The following is a 20,037-nucleotide window of genomic DNA, read 5'->3' on the forward strand; positions in this document are numbered from 1 at the left end:
CCTGTAGTCCCAGCTACTAGGGAGACTGAGGCAGGAGAATGGCGTGAACCCGGGAGGCGGAGCTTGCAGTGAGCAAGATCGCGCCACTGCACTACAGCCTGAGCAATGGAGCGAGATTCTGTCTCAAAAAAAAAAAAAAACTTACCACAGGATGAGGGGACATACTGAATAGTGTGTGTGTGTGTGTGTGTGTGTGTGTGTGTGTGTGTGCAGCGCATGTGTGTGTGTGCATGTGTGTGTCCATGGAACTCAGGAAAAAGTGGTCAAGTATGAAAGAGGTCAGTAAATGAAGACTATTAGAGACCCCAGCCACTTGCTCAAGTTCATTGTTCTTTCTCCTTGTTATGTATCTACCCTTGCATCTATTTTATTCATTCTACACCATTCTGTGTCTTCCCGTATCTTAAAGTTGTACTCTTCTACTTTATAACTTCAGTTTGCACATGGCCCTTCACCTTACCCACCCTTTTCCATATCACTCTCTCTCAGTATCAGATCTTGCCGATGCTAACTTTGCCACTGTTTCTTCTGAGTTAAATTTCTAAGGCAAAAAAATTAAAAATAGAACTAACTTGTAATCCAGAAACCCAACATCTGCATACATACCCAAAAGAGCTGAATAAAGGATCTTAAGATACGTGTACACCCACTGTTCACAGCACTGCTATTCACATTAGGCAAGAGGTGGGAACAACCCAAGTGACCGCTGAGAGATGAACAGATAAGCAAAATGAAGTACATACATTTTGTACCTGCTGAATATTCTTTGGTCTTTAAAAAAAAGGAGGCCGGTGAGGTGGCTCAGGCCTGTAATCCCAGCACTTTGAGAGGCCAAGGTGGGCGGATCACCTGAGGTCAGGAGTTCGAGACTAGCCTGAACAAAATGGTGAAACCCTGTCTACACCAAAAATACAAAAGTTAGCCGGGCATGGAGGTGTGTGCCTGTAGTCTCAGCTACTCAGGAGGCTAAGGCATGAGAATCACTTGAACCCAGGAGGCAGAGGTTGTAGTGAGCCGAGATCGCGTCACTGCACTCCAGCCTGGGTGACAGAGCCAGACTCTGTCTCAAAAAAATAAAAAATAAATTAAATAAAAAAATAAAGGAAATCCTGTCACATGATACAACATGAACCTTGAGTACATTATGCTAAGTGAAGTAAGCTAGTCAAAAAAGGACAAATATTGTATGATTTCACTTATATGAGGTATCTTCAGCAGTCAAATTCACAGAAACAAAAACTAGAACAGTGCTCACCAGGGCCTGGAGAAGGGGAAAACTGGCAGTTGTTATTTAATGACTACGATTTTTGGTTTTGAAAGACAAAAAAGTTCTGGAAATGTGTATTCACAACCACGTGAATACCATATATGTAACACTACTGAACTAACTGTACATAAAAAATGGTTCAGGTGATAAATTTTGTGGTATATGTTTTTTGCAATTAAAAAAGTTTTTAAAATGTCTGAGACAGGGAATCTGATTTGCCCAGATAATCTCTTTGAAGCAAACTACACTAGCATGGGTCAATGGCAAGCCTATGAACTGCTGGTATTGTCAGAGGCGTGTGAAACCAGAGCAACTCCATCTTGAATAGGAACTGGGTAAAATGAAGCTGAGATTTAGCATTCCCAGACGGTTAAGGCATGCTAAGTCACCAGATGAGATACAAGGTCAGCATAAGATACAGGTCATAAAGACCTTGCTAATAAAACAGGCTGCAGTAAAGAAGCTGGCCCAAACCCACCAAAACCAAGATGGCCACGAGAGTGACCTCTGGTCGTCCTCACTGCTACACTCCCACCAGCACCATGACAGTTTACAAATGCCATGGCAAAGTCAGGAAGTTACCCTATATGGTCTAAAAAGGGGAGGCACAAATAATCAATCCCTTGTTTAGCATATCATCAAGAAATAACCATAAAGATGGGCAACCAGCAGCCCTCAGGGCTGCTCTATGTAGTAGCCATTCTTTCATTCCTCTACTTTCTTAAAAAACTCGCTTTCACTTTATGGATTTGCCCTGAATTCCTTCTTGCACAAGATACAAGAACCCCCTCTTGGGGTCTGGATTGGGACCTCTTTCCTTGTAACATCTTTCTGGCGACCACTGAAGGGACTATAGTGTGGAAATCCCCGACCCAAAGGTTAACAAGTTTGGGTAAGTGGCGGGGTCCTGTAACAGTACGGTTATTTAACAATTTTTTAATTAAATGCCTACTGTTTCAGACACTAGGCTAGGTTCTCAGCCAAGTGCCCACCCCTGCTCTGACCAGCAGGCTATATTCCCAGTATGTTTTCCTTATAAGAGGGATTGATAATCTGCATTTCCAAAACCATGTCATTTTCATTTTCATAAGTAAAATGCATATTTCTCTTGAATCATATCCTGTCATATGGTTAAATAAAGGGTTTTTAGATTTTGTGGGTTTTTTGTCTTCTTTGCCCTAGGCTGTTACCATTGCCACTTTGCCTAAAAGAAACAGTGTAGGTCTTCTATAACTGCTGCAAAAGATTACTTGAAAAAAGTGACCTTACAGGACAATGCTCTTGAAAGAAAATTCATCAACTTCTAACTTTACTTTAAGCATGCATTAGCAGTACAAAACCTTCCAAATCAACACATTATGAAACAAAACAAGAATCTTCCTCAGAATCATCTTATTTGGCACAAATATTATAATAAGAAAAGATGGAATTCCTACTATTAAATCATTTCATTAGTCCCCAATCTATAAATTTAGAAACAATTACTCCAAAGAGTGCTTAAACAAGTTTTAAGAACTACCTTAGTTCAGAATTGCATTAAGTAAATTACATTAAATAAACTGCCTATTAAAACATAAAATAGAGGAAATGTTTCAGTCCCTATCTGCCTAAATAATCCTGACTTCATATGAGAATATGACAACATATTCTCTTAATTTTCTTCTCATCTTTCTGAGAGTTCCTCTCAGCTTTCTTCACTGGATAGCCTTTTCCTATCCAACTCTTGAATATTGGCATCTTCATGGTTCCAGCCCTAGCACCCTTCTTTTATATCTAAACTTCTATTTACACACTGATGATTCCCAAATCTGTATCTCTAACCCAAACTTCCTTCCTTAAGTTCAGATCCATATACCATACCCTACTATCCATGGACTACCTACTGAAAATCCCTCCATTTGAAGAGACACCAGAAATCAGTGACTAAAATTAATCTCATTACCTAAGCCCCTTTCTCTCTGCCCCTCCTCCTCAGAATGTTCCTTCTCTGTATGCCATTACTAGTAAACGCCAACTTTCAACCACTTGCCTAAGCTGAGAATTCTAGATGCCCTTTTCTACGTACTCAAGTCCTACCCAATATTCTGAATATATCCCAGGTAGCAATCATTCACAAGTCCTTTTAATTTATTTCAAATATAGGGAACCCAACTGCCGTAGCCTTAATTAAATCCTCATAATTTTTACCTGGCTAATATTATACCTACCTGGTCTCTAGGTGCTCCAGCTCCCCCATTCCCATGATTAAGCTGTGTCAATGTTTCCTCATTTAATGTCTGACATTACGTACAATCTGACTATACATTTTCACTGAAACAATTATATACTGTATTTATTTCCCTACAAGAATATAAACTTATGTATGGGAACCATGTTACATCACAATAAATGTGCTGAATGAATAAATACTTCTCCAGTCTTTCTTACCACTCCCTCAGACCTATCCAGCTTCCATGGCAGACTGAATTACTTGCACTTCTGTCACTATACCATGCTACTGTGCTTCCATACCTTTATGTACATTACGACCCTGCTAGAATGCCTCCACTTGATTTTGCACCTGAATAGGCTTTGTATTTATCCTAAACAGTCAGTTGAACCATCAACCTCTTCAGTTTTTTAAACCACTGGGCTTTAAAAACCACAAAACAATATTGTGTTTTTAAACACAATATTCCATTGTGTTCCCATAGCCACCTCCAGGTACTTACTATACCATATGGCAACTGAGAATTTTTTGCATACTCTTCCATGAGACTATGAAGTGCTCAAAAGCAGAAACTGTGACTTAATTGTATCCCCAGTATCTAATACAGTACCTGGCACTTAGCAGGCCCTACAGCATTATTCACAGAATAAAGCATGAATCTGTTTTGTATGAAATGCCAGACTACATCTCTTAAATAATCTATAGTACAAGTTTGTGGTCAAACAAAAACAAGATACAATAAAGTTTCTTAAAAATATAGATGATACTTCTTCTTAAAAATACAGATGATACTTTTCTGTATAACATATTTTAGTTCCAAAAGGAAATATACCCCAAATGCATAGTTACCTCAACTCCATTTTGGAAATAGGTGATGCATATAATAATAAATAAAAGTTTTCAAAAATTCTATATATTGCTTTTAGAGAAGGTTAGAAGATAACATTTTTTGGCCTAAAAATTATGTGTATCACACCAAAACATTCTACAATGACTTCAAAGATGAACTAAAGTTAGTTATGAAACTAATTTAAAAAAAAAAATCTTTTAAACTAGCTAAATTCAACAAAAAACTATTTTTTCAAAGACTTGATAAATTACACTTTGTCTTATCAAACCAATTTATGTTTATAGATACCGCCTAAGTCATTCCACTTTATATCAAATTGTTTAAAATAGGCCCCTCATAAGAAAGCAAATATAAGTAGATTTTGGGATCAACAAATAGAGCCAGAGCTTTTGTCTGCATCTTCTTACTCTATCACATACATTAGCGGAACCCAAATTTTAATAGGAAATATTATTTTATCAGAAGAACTGACATATTAACCACTTCTGTCAAAGTACCATATATGGACTCACATGGTTGTGCTACTGAAATAAGACACAAGTAGACAGCGAAAGGCCACATGAAACCATGGGAAAATATTACAGCTCTCTTTAACACTGAAGACTTATTTCAAGCCTCCTTTAAAAAAAAATCACTTGGTAACAGCTTTATTATCTGAAGACAAAAACAGGGCTTAAAATTCACTTAAGTACTCAATCTTGTGCTCTTGTGCTCTATCAATATTTTATCCTTTCGTGGTCACAAATTTTAGAAGCAATAAACCAAAGGACGACTTTCACATATGCTGAAAGTATCTACTTAACCTTAACAAGTTGTTTCTCATATAACAATATAGAAATAATTTGAGAACTGTCACAGTGTGTCTAAAAAAACACCTTAGTTTCATATTTAAGTACAAAATATTCTACAATAATTTTTAAAAACAACAATAACTAGTTAGCAAACTGAAAAGGACTATCCTTGAATTTCAGCTAGAGATATTTCCTAAAATGCTATAATGATCACATCTAAAATACAATGTTCTTTAGTCCATTGCTCTAAATGATAAAAAAAAAAAATCTCACACATTATTTTCCCTTCTGAGAGCAAAAGAAAAGAACAACATTAAATCAAAACATAATGCTAAAATGCAAGGGATTTAAGAACTTAAAAACTACCATCGTGATTTGAAAATTTCTCTTGAATAACATGAACTCATGCACAAAAGTAACCCAACTGAGATGAAGCATTCTGCAAAGAAAGACAGTGTAGACTCAGAAATGCTAAATTATCACTTCTATATAGAAATAGTCTCTTGTGTAGAAGCAATAAATTGCAAACATCTTATAAAATGTTCTTAAATTGCTGGTTTTCAATTTATGTGGAATGGGATAGTTTGAATACAAGAAAGTAGAACGAGAAGCATAAATAATTTCAATTTTGTCATTAAAAATATTCTGTTTGGCCAAATCCAGTTTTAGTATCTTGTGACTATTCAAAAGGAAGTTCAATTTAAGTCCTCAGGTATAGTGGTTAAAATACACATTCTAGGGTATTAAAGGAAGGGTCTGATGCCTTTGTAGAGAGTTATCAATAGAAGTAACAAAGATCTAGATACAATACATGCTTCATAACTAAAATGAAGGAAAATAAATAGGATAGAAAAAGAATAATTTATTGCTAAATAAGGTAGCTATATGCTTTTCTCATCTTAGACTGTTTTTTAAATTACTACTTCAAATCAACAATTACAAAAAATAAGCATTTCAAGTAAACAAATTCATAATTTCTAGTGAAAAAAAGGAAAATCTATTAAAACATTTCAATACACACTACACTACACCCTCCAGTGGGCAAACATCCATGGAAAAATAAAAAAGATTTAGGTGGATTTTCCACTCAGTTAAATCAGTACTATAACTAATGAAATGATGACTCTAAAAACCTCATAAAAGTTCACACTATTTTAATTACTTGTTTTAGTATCTGAGTCAGAAGCAGCAAAGTTTTTTTTTATATATTTAGATATTGTGGTAGAATAACAGAAAAAATAAAATCATGATCTGCTTCATCTTTCCTTAAAAAGCGAAGTGCTATCAGACTCTTATTTAACTTACAACGAAAAAAAGGTAAACAGTATAAATCTCATAAAAAGATGTATAATTAAAAGATAAAAGTATTCATATCACGAGCTGCAAAAGCTAGGCACTAATAATTTAAAGCAACATCCAAAAATTATGGTTCCTTAGTAAGAACTATGGCAGAAAAGTAGTATGTTCATTAAGTTTTCCAGGAAAACAACTCACATTATCACCTGGTAATATTTTGTATTACTGGTCTCATGAGGCTATGTGGTCACTAAACAGAAATATAAACACACTTAGAAAAAATTAAGAGACTACCTATAAGAGCTCTTTTTCTATATGGCTAAAGTTTCAGCACTTAGATGACAGAAGCAAAGACTAGATTAAAAGTACTTTACAAGGTCCAAATATCGCTTAAAGTTTCTCCTGTTAACTTCTCAAAATCCTTATTTAATGTGAGTAAAATTTACAATAGAATACAAAACATCTTTAATACAGATACCTAGAAATTTCATATGAATATGTACACTTCCCAAAAATGCATCAAAGAGTTCTTGAATATATATTCTCTAGGAAAAACAAGTACAACTAAGATTACTTGAGGTCTTGAACTTATTACAAATAGGCTACGAAACTAGAAAATAAAGGACAACAGTGACATCTAGTGGAAGTTTCAAATATATACCACGTATATCAAATCAAAACATTTCATTGCTAGTGTTTCACTTACACAACTGCCTGAGGAGCTATATGATAAATCTTTAGTTATATATCAAAACAAGCCAACTCTACTTACAAAAGGCTTATCAATATGAGTGATCCAATCATTTGGTAATGTGAAATTTTTAATAAAATACAATCTAATACATCAAGTCATCAGAGAACTAAACACTGATTAAATGTATCAGATATGTGACTAAAAGAAGGGCTGTCAATTGGTCCAAAAATAAGGGGCCAGGCGCGGTGGCTCAAACCTGTAATCTCAGCACTCTGGGAGGCCGAGGTGGGTGGATCACTTGAGGTCAGGAGTTCGAGACCAGCCTGGCCAACATGGCAAAACCCCGTCTCTACTAAAAATACAAAGGAGGCTGAGGCAGGAGAATCACTTGAACCCGGGAGGCAGAGGCTGCAGTGAGCTGAGATCAGGCCATTGCACTCTAGCCTGGGTGACAGAGCAAGACTCTGTCAAAAAAAGAAAAAAAAAAAGATTATGATTTAAAAAAAATTTTAAATATTCTGAATTTAAAAAGTACTGGGTGAACAGAAAAACTTAAGAAGACTAAGAGCTGATTTATTTATTAATCTATTCAAGCACAGGAAGTACACATCAACCAGCATGGCCTGTCAGACAAAAGAAGAAATGTTTTTAAATTAAAAGAAAACTATTTAATTTACAACAATTTTTCAATTTTTCAGAAGCTGAAATTAGTTTTCAAGAAGGGTTTCTTTAAAGTAAGGGTCAGGCATGGTGGCTCACGCCTGTAATCCTAGCACTTTAGGAGGCCGAGAGAGGCAGATCACTTGAGGCCGGAGTTCGAGACCAGCCTGGCCAACACAGCGAAACTCCGTCTCTACTAAAAATAGAAAAAATTAGCTGGGCATGGTGGCGCATTCCTGTAATCCCAGCTACTCAAGAGGCTGAGGTATAAGAATTGTTTGAACCTGGGAGGCAGAGGTTGCAGTGAGCCAAGATCATACCACTGCACTCCAGCGTGGGCAACAGAGTAAGACTCCGTCTCCAAAAAAACAGAAAAAAAAAAAAAGTAAATTAAGATAATTGTCTATAACAAGACCAAGAAGCTATCTCAAAGTAACAAACAACTTGAGTTCAGATGTCAGCAAGATGGCACTCCCATGTTCACTGCAGCATTATTCACAATAGCTAAGACATAGAATCAACCTAAGTATTCATCAATGAATGAACGAATGGGTAAATAAACTGTGGGGTATATACACCCAATGGAATATTATACAGCCCTAAAGAGAAGGAAATCCTGTCATTTGCAGCAGCGTGGATGGAACTGGAGAACACTATTGATAAATGAAACAAGCCAGGCACAGAAAGACAAATACCACATGATCTTATTTATATATGGAATATTAAAAAGTTGAACTCAGAAGCAGAAGGAGAATGATAGTTTCTAGGGGCTATAATGGAAGGAGGGATTGGGGAGATGTTGGTCAAAGGGTACAAAATTTCAGTTCGATAGGAAGAATAAAATCAAGAGATCCAGTATATAACAGTGACTACATTAATAAACAATGTGTTATATTCTTGAAGATTGCTAGGAGAGTGGATTTTGAGAGTTCTCACCACAAAAAAGTGGTATGTGAAGTAATGCATATGTTAACTAGCTTTAGTCATTCTACAAAGTATGTATATTTCAAAACATCATACTGCACACGATACATACATTTAATAATTTTTTAAAAAACAATGAATATCTCAAAAGACAAAACAACAAAAATACCTTGGACAGTATCCTCACCTGTTCTTATTTGTCAATACATATGCAAATTTTATGAGAACAACACTTATTTAATGAGAAAACAATGAAAGTACATGTGATTTATATTAAGTATTTTATTACTAACTCAGATAAAACATATAAATTTAGAGACACATCTTAATATAAACACTAAGTCAAATAAGAGCCAAGACCACAAATTAACTGGAGGCCTTTCAAAGATCACAAGTGCTTCCCAAATCTCTCAGAACCACCAGATTTTAATGATTATTTGGGCTTAATGATTTTCTGACCAAAAAATGTCAACAGCCACAGCTTCACAATTATGTAGGTCAAAGTCATTGAAAATACCTCTGAAATACTTCAGGACTAAAGCACTGTCCTAATAACTTCACACAGGATAAATATATTGTGGTATATTCAAACAGTGAAATACAACTCAGAAGTAAAAAAGAATGAAGCAGTGACACATTCAACTACATGGACAAATCTCAAAAACCCTAGGCTGAGTGAAAGAAGCCATACATAAAAGTTATATCCTGTATGACTCTGTTCATATGACATTGTAAAACAGGCAATATGGATCTATGATAAAAAATTAATCAATAAAATCAGTATAATAGTTATTTCTGAGGGTAGGATAGAGATGAAGCCTGAACTGGGAACAGATATGATGGAATTCTCTGGAGTGGTGGAAATGTTCTATATTTTAACAGGAGTTGGGATTACATATAAATGTATGTGTTTGTCAAAACTCACCAAGTAATATACTTAAGATTATGCAAAATTGTGCATAAATTTTATCTTAACAAATGAAAATTAAGCAAATGTTGATAACTCTACCAATATATCACACTGGTATTTGGGGTGAAATGGACAAGTATGCGCAAATTATTTTTAAATGCACAAAAAAGTTAGATGGACAGGTTGCAATAAAGCAAATATAGCAAAATATTAACAACTAAAGAAGCTAAGAGGTGAGTATACTGGCGTTCACTGTACAATTCTTTGAGTTTTTCTGTATGTCTGAAAATTTCAATAATAAAATATTGTGGAAAAAATAAAGAGAACAATTAGAATTCAGAAGAAAAAAATTTTACACTCAAACATGTTTTCTCCAATATTTTTCTTTTATATATTAACATTTCAACCTGTCTAATGTAATGTCAACTGTGATTATCTTCTAATAAGTAAAAGTTAAAGGATGACATATTTTTAAAAATTTGAAAGACATACCCGAATTTCTTGAAGGTTGTGAAAATTATTTCCTACTCTGACTGAGATCTTGCTTGGAGTATAGCTTTCATCAGATTTGTAGTCTGCATAAATACATAATGTCTTCACTGTTGTTTTTCTTCTAAAAGCAATAAAGTAAAAATAACATGCACTTCATCATATGAAAAGATTTCCAATGCATCTTATCTTCTGATTTTAAAAATCATAGTTTGCTAAAAGGAGTATTTGAATCAACATTTTCATATCTTTTAATTTCAACAAAAATGAGAAATGTAAAAATATAGGTCCAGATAATATGTTAAATATAGGTCCAGATAATATTTTAATTATACAGACATCTCCTATGTAGAACATGGTCAAGAGCCAGATGCAAGCAGAGAAGGATCAGTTAAGCCAAATTAGGTACTTTATCATGCAAACAAGCATTAAGGATTTCCATTCTCTTCGTTTGTATTTTAGACAAAGAAATTATTCTCATAAGTTTGGTTTCCTTTACTAAGTACTTACTTCATTTCCTATACTAATACTTGAAAATAACTAGCTAAGTGAGGAACTGAGTCCAGCAAAGAGAAAACTACCTTTCTTAAAAAATACAACCTAGTTTTAATGCAAGAAATAGAATTCTGCTGTTGATTTTTTCTTTCTTTCTTTCTTTCTTTCTTTCTTTTGCTATTGATTTTAAAATATACATATCCTAGGGAAAGAAGAAATATATAATAGAAAACGAACCTCAGAAAAAATACAAGTGGCCAATAAAACATGAAAATGTGTTCAACGTCTAATAATCAAAGAAAGAGAAATTAAAACACCCAGAGATATTAGTTTTATCATCATATTGGAAAATATTTAAACGACTGACAGTATTCAAATTTGATTAGAAAAAGGTGTTTTCATCACCAGTTAGAAACACAACCTTTGACCTACTAATTCAAACTTCTGGGAATGCATTAAAATACAGTAACACAATCACTCAAAAATTGATGTCTAATGAAGGCTGGCCTTGGAGAAAAAAATGGATGCAGAAAAATCTTGTCCTATGATTAAATCACTAAAAAATTAAAAACAGCCTAAATATCCATGGCAATAGGGAATTGGTTAAATAAATTACAATATATCCATTCAACGAACTGCTATAGAACTATTTAAAATAATCATGTACATATATAGTTACAGTAGAAGAAAGATTATAAAACAATATGTACAGAAGAATCACATTTGGGGGAAAACAACAATTTTTTAAAGGCATGTAAATCTATATTTGTATATAGAAAAAGACCTAGGTGGAATTACCCAAAAATAGTAAAACTGACTGTTTTCGTGGGATGGGACCATAGGAGATCTTTATTTTCTTCTGTATGATTTTTATAGTTTCTGAACAATTTTTTGGAATGAGCATGTGCTAATTGGCCACCAGGAAAAAAAATCTAGGTGATTTAAAAAACTTACCCAAAAACCTATTAAGAAATCTATTTACATGTGCTTTAAAAGTTAAGTTCTAGTATAAACTGGCACTAACTTTGTAACAATGAGCTCCTTGAACAGAAGTACTCTGTGTCAAAAGTCAGCCTATAAAAACAGCAGGGGCTCTGTAGCTCTTAGTAAGGAGACCAAACTTCTGTAGCCCAAGCTGTTCATTAGAAAGGAATAGGGAAAGCTAAGGACTTTTCCTCGGATCAAGAGGTAAAACACTAAATACCCAGGAACTGCTGACAGGATAAAGACCATTATTAGGTTTTTAAAAGAGGCCAAAGGTATCAAACTGACATCTTTCTCTCTGCTGAGCCAGAAAGGAGACAGGAGAGGAAGCAAAGAAAGACAGGAAATTTTTGAAGACCTTTTTCCTTGAAGAGCCATAAGCAGGAAGTAAATGATCTTTCTTCTTATGGAGAGATCAAAGATCACGAAGATGGCTCTTAAGAACTTTTTTTTTTAAAAGGAAGAAAAGAAAGGCAGATCTAAAGGATCAAGTTTTTTGCTCAGAATAATTACATTTCTAAATTGTGAAATTCAGCTACCCTTATTCACTGCCTTCAAGATGATCAGGGCAAGGTTAGAAAAGCAAAGAATACTAAAAACACTAATGATAATAAAAACAGTAACAGCAAAGAGCAAGTGAATATTTTGTGTCTGGCCCAGAAGTAATGCTCTATATTGTCTCATTTATTTCTCAATGTTGTCAAATAGGATTATTATCTCCGTTTTTCTGATTTAAAAAAAAAAAAAAAACCATAACACTCAGGTTAATAACTGGCTTAAGGTCAAAAAGCTAGTAGGAGGGCACAGTTGAAATTAAAAAATGTGTCTGTCAACCTCACATGATTTTAACCAAAACTTCCTTTTAATTAATTGTGCTTAGCTCATTCAATAGTCATTGATAACGCGTTTACAGTAATAGGTAGGTGTCTGTAGTTCTTTAGATTTTTTCTAAGCCATGAGTTATTATCGTAAGGTTCACGTACCCACAGAAATCGTATGTATAATTTGCTATATACATAGTTTCATTGAATTTGCATAGGAAACTGTGACCTCACCAAAAGTTTAAAACAATTAAAGGGTAGAATAAAAAATTTTAAAACCATTTATCAATTTTATCTCATGATGAATTTTAAAAATAATATTTCATGGAAAAGCATGCTATTTTTCAAATAGCAATGTATGTGATAAGATTAAACATACAGACTATTACACATAAAGGCAGTAGCTCAAACTGTTCAAAACCATCATTATAATAATAATCATCACTCCATAGTGAATGCTCACTATATGCCAGCCATCATGCTATATTCGTAGCATAAGATATTACAAGAGCGGGGAAGGAAGAGGGTAATACTTCCCTATTTCTGATGACATAAGTAACACTCCTGGACACTCCCTATCCCCTCACTCACTATACGCTTTCTCCTGAGAACGAGCTTCTGGCAGGAACCAAACATTTGCTTTGTTCCTTCAGGCCACCAATTTAATAGAGGCACATGCTACCTGGTCTAGTGGTATAACTGGATGGGTAAGACTGTTTAATTCTAGGGTTCAATATTAGGAAACACACTTGACTAAGATATAATGCAGTTATATTTCTCAAACATCAGTTCTGTCTGTTTTATAAAGTTGGTATTTTGGCCTCCTCCTGCTACCACAGATACGAGCATCTACTGAATAATTTCTCATTGGGTTTGGAACCCATGAAATTCTGATTGAAGACATTAGTGACAGATATTCCTAGTTGCCTAACCTAAAATCCCTTTATCCCCTTTCTTCATAACATCTGGCTAAAAGATCCAACTTCCCTTAAAGTTAGGTATAGCCATATGACTAAGTTATGGCCAGTAAGATTTAAACAAAATGATGGTGTGTACTAAAGAAGGTTTCTTTAAAAGAAAAACATGCCCCTTTTACCTTTCTCATCTATTCCTTCCTGCTGCCTGGGATATGGACATGATAGGTGGAATTCCAGTAGGCATCTTGGACCATAAGATAACCTTGAGGATAAGATCTACAAGCTAAGAATGAAGGAATGTAAAAAGAGAAGGCAACTGGGTCCACAAACACACTGTGAGGCTGCCATACCACTCCTGGACTGCCAGGCTCCTCTTACACGAAGAGGTAGAAGAAATAAACTTCCACCTTGTAGAAAACACCATTATCAAAAGCTCTGCTACTAGATGTTCTGATTTCTAATTAACACAGCATTACTGTGTCTGTATTACAGATGAAGCAACTGAGGTTCACATCAGGTTAAGCAAGCGGTCCTTGTTTACACATCTAGTAAAGCACAGAGCCAGAATTTAATCCAGGTCTACGTGACTACATTATATAAGAGTAACTAACAAATCCTAAGGAACAAAAGTTAAAACTAAATGTATGTGATAGACAATACCTTTACATTTAAAGCTAAATGTAAAAAACAAAATAGTTATAAAACATGTTTTTAAAATCGTTCTTCTTAACATGCTAGATAAATTATCAAGAGGTTGAGACAAAATAGAGTCCACATAGTTGTTTAAATCAGAAGCAAATATTTATAAATAACTATATTCTTCCATATATGTTCCTAGTATAAAAGTGAAAAATGGGGGCTGGGTGCGGTGGCGCATGCCTGTAATCCCAGGACCAAATTCGGGAGGCTGAGGCAGGCAGATCACGAGGCCAAGAGATCGAGACCATCCTGGCCAACATGGTGAAATCCCGTCTCCACTAAAAATACAAAACTTAGCTGGGTATGGTGGCATGTGCCTGTAGTACCAGCTACTTGGGAGGCTGAGGCAGGAGAATCGCTTGAACCCAGGAGATGGAGGGTGCTGTGCCAAGATTGCGCTACTGTACTCCAGCCTGGTGACAGAGTGAAACTCCATCTCAAAATAAGAAGTGAAAAATGTCCTCTGTATCAATGTTAACAGGATGCTAAAATGAAAGTTTTCGCGGAAGACTACAACAACAAAGACCATGTTTTGAAAGGATATATGAGAAATTAACGCATAACTTTCAGCAGATATGGTATAAAATAAAATAAAATAAATAAAATAAAATAAAACAAGAAAGTCCGAGACGTCTGCTCATGAAGGTTAACTGCTACATGACTTGCCTTCCCACTACAGACAACTAGAATAATGGAGAACATATCTGAAGCATCCACAGATGCTGAGCAACAGGGAGCACAGGCCTCTAGGTCCTGAGAGAAAGGAAATAAATGAGGTGAGCCCTACAAACAACTGGGTTTTCTGGCTGCAGGCAATTTCGGGACTGCAATGTGAAGAGGGAGACGCCAAAGAGAATCTAGCAGTCTACTGAATTGACAAGGAATAAGCTACACAAAGAAAAAACTCCAGAAATATGTGTGGGGTCCCCTTCATTCTATGCCTGAACACAATATGAACATGCATACAGCAAAACTTCACAAGGATAGGCAAAGAACAAGCACTGGGGAAAGAACAATTACTGGAAAGCAGTAAGCCAAACAATTTCCAGCGGTCACAGAGGACTAGGAATCATTAAAGCTCCCAATAACCGAAGTGGAAAGTCCTCTTCAAATACCTAAGACATTCGTTTGACATCCCAGACGAGTCAAGCCTTAGTAATGAGGCTAATCTGCCCAAGAGAAATGATCTTAAAGAGTGGTCTGGGGACCTACGGAGGACCTCAAGACTCTTTCAGAGGATCAGCAAGGTCAGAACTATTTTCTTAATATTACTAAGATGTAATTTGTCTTTTTCAGAATCATTCTGAGTATGTAGTAGAGTTTTCCACAGGCTGACATGGGATATTGTAAAAGATTTAATGAACAAGCAGAAATGAGATTCCAGCTGTTTTTTGTGAACCAAAAAGGTTCACAAAAAATGTAAACAATGACACTCCTCACTATTTTTTGTGGTTGTTTATTTGGGAAGAGACAGTTATTTTTCATAAAATTGTTATTTATGTTGTTAACAAATAATAGGTTAATTATTGTTATTTTTAGTGAATAACTAAATAATTTAAAAGTCCCTAATCTATAATTTCTAAAATAGTAAATAATGAGATATATATATAAAGATTTCTGGAGTCCTCAATAAGAGTTTGAAGCAGTACTGAGACTAAAAAGTTTGAGAACTTCTGCTCTAAAGCAGGGCTTGGTAAGCTACAGCTGGCAGGCTAAATGTGGACCCTCACCTATTTTTGTAAATAAAATTTTATTGAAACCAAGTGACACTCCGTCATATACACAGTGTCTATGGGAGCTTTAACACTACAATGGCAAAGTTGAGCAACTGCAGCAGGACATATAAAGAAGTCTTACAGCTGAACAACAAAAAGACAACCCAATGTAAAAAGGACTTTTTTAAATGACATCAGCACTTTAATTTTTCCATTTGTTCTACTTTTAAAAATAATGGGAAAATACAATAAAGTATTCTATAATTGCACAAATGCTTTTTTACAAAGATACCTAAGCTGCTGAAACTATAGTGCTACCAGGCAATAGGTCCTGTTGTTCACCTGTTACCTGATATTTTTTAAAAACCTAAAATTAATCCAAAGAGGTGATTAAGCAAAAGTATAAATGTCACAAAATTATAAAGTTTAAAATTTATGAACAGTGTAATTTGGGGAGGAGGGTAAATAAACTAATTTGTATGATTTGGCTTAAGCAATTTATATCCATACATATATTGGTATTTAAATATACATAGGATTTTATTAAATTTATAAAGTACTTTCTGTTCAAAGTGCTTTAAATGATAATGGAGTTTATTGCTATCAATGTTTTCATTCAACCCAGGCTTTAGGAAATACAAGTTTTTTAAAATTTATAATTTATCTTTCATTATTAAACTATCAAAATTTCTCTTTAAAATGAAGCAAACCAGCACAACTTTTCAATATTTTTCTCAGCATTCTTGTGTCCTTTTCTATTTCAATAAATTTCTTTGTGACACAGAAATCATTTTAATATAATTAAAAATGTTGTATAATTGTTATTACCATGATAAAAATAGCAAGATTACATTTAATAAAATTTGTAGAAATTTTGATGAAGGCAGATCAAACAAAAGCACAAATTTTGCTTTGTTCCTACTCAGTTTAATATTTCAGTATTTATCCTTTTAAATCAGCAAACAAGTACATTAGTCCACATAATCCATATTAAACTAAATTACTCCCCAATTTTCCTTAAAAAATTATTCCCAATTTTCCTTTAAAAATTATTAACAAATTTTGAAATTCTTCCCAAGAGAATTAGCCCTTTACAAATAGAAAATAATTCACTTTATAAAATATATAAAATATATATTATATAAAATAGAGAAGCAAAAAGCTTCTCTATTTTCCATTTAAGTACAAAATTACACATTCAAAGAACATTTCATTTTCTTATTATATTTCTTCCTTCCCCCTCTCTACCTTAGGACTTATTTCTCCTAACTAACAGGAAAAATTACCTCTCTTTTTGAGGAGGGCAGAGGGCTTTTTCCCTTCATTTATTTATGTATTAGGTAACAGTTTTTAATATATTCTATTCAAATTTTTATGAAGATCATTTCTTTGTAAGTTTTCTGCATGGCTGACAGAACAGCACCTTCCTCCAAAGAAAAACCAAGAAATATGAAAATTTTCCAAATTAGATTTTCAATGTATGAGCCCTATGTGATACTTAATTGCTAGTGTGTCTATTCTTGCATTTGGAAATATTTCATACTTTAAATTATGTTCATATTCTAACAGTTAAAGCTATTTCACAAAAAAAGCATGCTAAACATTCAGCAAGTGAAGCATAATGTATTTTAATTACACCTAATCAGAACCATTAGGACTAAACATGAGCTTAGAGGATCATGCATCTAACCACCATCTATTCCAATAAATAACTAGGTTCAAAATTTTTCTGACAGGTAGCAACTATTATTATCAAGCAGATAAATTATCTTTGATCAGTTCCAATTTTTAAAAGTTTTCTTTATACTAAGCCATAACTGGTCTTTGTGTAGCTCTTACCTTTTGGACAAAGTTTTTTCTTATGAGGTGACACACACAAAACATCTAATTCCTCCACAAAGTATAAATCCTTCAAATTACGGAAAGAAAGCTACCATGTCCCCCAAAGTTTTTGGCAGACCATATGTTCCAAATTTTTTTTTTTTTATTACTGTTTGGCTTCAATCCCCTATTCTGACTACTCTCTTCTGAACATATCCTAGACCTTCTTTATCAGTGTTAGCAGGGGAAGCCGACATGGAATACAACACACCAGGAGCTCTTCATAGATTCTATGCTTACCTTATTGCATCCCAAAATCATACTAGCTTTTTTAGCAACCACATCACACTGTTAACTGAAACTAAACTCATTGTCAACTAAAACTGCATTTTATTTGAAATATATTTATTTTTAGTTGAAATATATTTATTATTATTTATTATTGATTATAATTAAATAACTATTTATTATTACTAATAATTATTAATTAAAGATATAATATTATTATTATTTTATTTTTAGTTGAAAGATATTTATTTTTAGTTGAAAGATATTTATCTTTCACACTTCTGGCTCTGTCCTCCTTTCCCATCTTGAGTTTACACTCTTCAAAAGGAAGGAAGAGAAGTGGATTAAATGTAGAACTATAACTTTATATTACATTTATTATTTACTAATAAAGAGACTAGTACCTAACTTTTATTTTAATTTTAGCAACCATCTTAAATAAAACTTTTATTTAAAAAGAATCTCAGGGTTGATCAGAGCCAAGATGGCCAACTAGATGCGGCCAGGAAGAGCTTCATTCACCAAGAGACCAGACCATCAAGAAGACAGGCATACTCTAAGCAGACTGTCAGAAGGAAGGCATTGAGAATGGACAGAGGGACGACCAAACAGACCCTGGGCTGAAAGGGGAGTAAGCTAGGAATCCTGAATGGGGTTGCTGAGCACCAGGACTCATTTCTGGCCTGAGCAGCTCCTGGGGAAGAAATTAATTAAATAGGTGTGGAGTAGTCCACTCTCCAGGATTCTAGCAGCAGGAGGCCCCACAACCCCCACGGGCATCTGAACCAGCAGTGAGCTGCTTAGAGAGTTAGCAGGCACAGGACCCCAGCCTGTGTGGAGCCCAGAAGGTTTGGCATGGAAATGGCTACAGTGGAGCACAGCCAGGGATGCCTGTCCCTTAAGGCTTGTCATGTACCTCTAGGTGGCTTTGGCCTTTGTTGATTGTTGGACTTGCACAAGATAGGGCTATCTTATCCATGGGACGAGCCAGTCTGATCTGAGCAACACTTTTTCTGCCAGTCTCTCCCAGGGTCCCTGCTTGGCCATGTCTGATTGCAGCACAGCCTCAGATTACCTACTGGGGTGCTTCCCAGCAGCCACTGCCATAGCTTTTTCACCAGCAGACCCCACTAAACCATCAGAAAGCTTTCGCAGATGGGCTGCTGCCAGCATACATTAGCCCACAGACTTCCCCTGACTGCTTTGACTGCACCCCTCATTGGAGTGTTGTTGCCAGCAAACTGGAAACACCGTGGCCCCTCCAGTACAGCAGTTGCTTATCTTGAAGGGCCAGAGAACAAGGTTTTGAGTCTGTTAAAGGCCCTCTGGATTAAAGCATGCAACCCACGAGTGCTGAGCTGAGCCTTGGTACCCTGAAATCATCCAGAAATGAAGCCAGTCAACTAAACCCAACTTGTACCACAGTCAAACCCTCGATGACATCAAAGAAGATAAAAGCAAAAAAGTCCCATCTAAAGGACAGCAACTTCAAAGATTAAAGGAACATTTTCCCACACAGATGAGAAAGAACCACAGCAAGAATTCTGGCAAGTCTAAAGGACAGAGTGTCTTCTTACCTCCAAATGAGCACACTAGCTGCCCAGCAATGGTTCTTAACCGGATTGAAATGACAGACATTTGGAATTCAGAATTCAGAATCTGGATGGCAGTGAAGAATATTAAGATGCAGATGGAAGTTGAAACCCAATCCAAGGAATCTAAGGAATCCAGTAAAATGAATCAAGAGCTGAAAGACGAAATAGCTATTTTAAGAAAGAACCAAACTGATCTGATAGAGCTGAAAAACTCACTACAAGGATTTCATAATACATTCAGAAGTGTTAACAGCAGTACACACCAAGCTGAGGAAAGAATCTCAGAGCGCAAAGACTGGTTCTTCAAATCAATTCCACTAGACAAAAATAAAAAAGAATTCGCCAGGCACAGTGGCTCACGCCTGTAATCCCAGCACTTTGGGAGGCCGAGGCGGGCAGATCACGAGGTCAGGAGATCGAGACCATCCTGGCTAAAACGGTGAAACCCTGTCTCTACTAAAAATACAAAAAATTAGGTGGGCATGGTGGCAGGCGCCTGTAGTCCCAGCTACTCAGGAGGCTGAGGCAGGAGAATGGCGTCAACCCGGGAGGCGGAGCTTGCAGTGAGCTGAGATCGGGCCACTGCACTCCAGCCTGGGCGACAGAGCGAGA

General features: G+C 35.3%; 1 protein-coding gene across 3 annotated transcripts in view; it reads right to left on the reverse strand.

Moving 5' to 3' along the window:
• ANAPC10 (anaphase promoting complex subunit 10) overlaps positions 1 to 20,037 on the reverse strand; it is a 95,312-nt gene that overhangs the window by 60,723 nt on the left and 14,552 nt on the right. For 2 of the 3 annotated variants that reach the window (XM_030816195.1, XM_030816194.1), the window contains exon 4: positions 10,094 to 10,214. In XM_030816195.1, the coding sequence (XP_030672055.1) occupies positions 10,094 to 10,214 (121 nt within the window). Of the gene's footprint in view, positions 1 to 9,328; positions 9,884 to 10,093; positions 10,215 to 20,037 lie in introns of those variants that run through there. The other variant, XM_030816196.1, reaches the window with a different exon arrangement.

The sequence above is a fragment of the Nomascus leucogenys genome, chromosome 7b, assembly GCF_006542625.1.
Source record: "Nomascus leucogenys isolate Asia chromosome 7b, Asia_NLE_v1, whole genome shotgun sequence".
NCBI classification, from domain to species: domain Eukaryota; kingdom Metazoa; phylum Chordata; class Mammalia; order Primates; family Hylobatidae; genus Nomascus; species Nomascus leucogenys.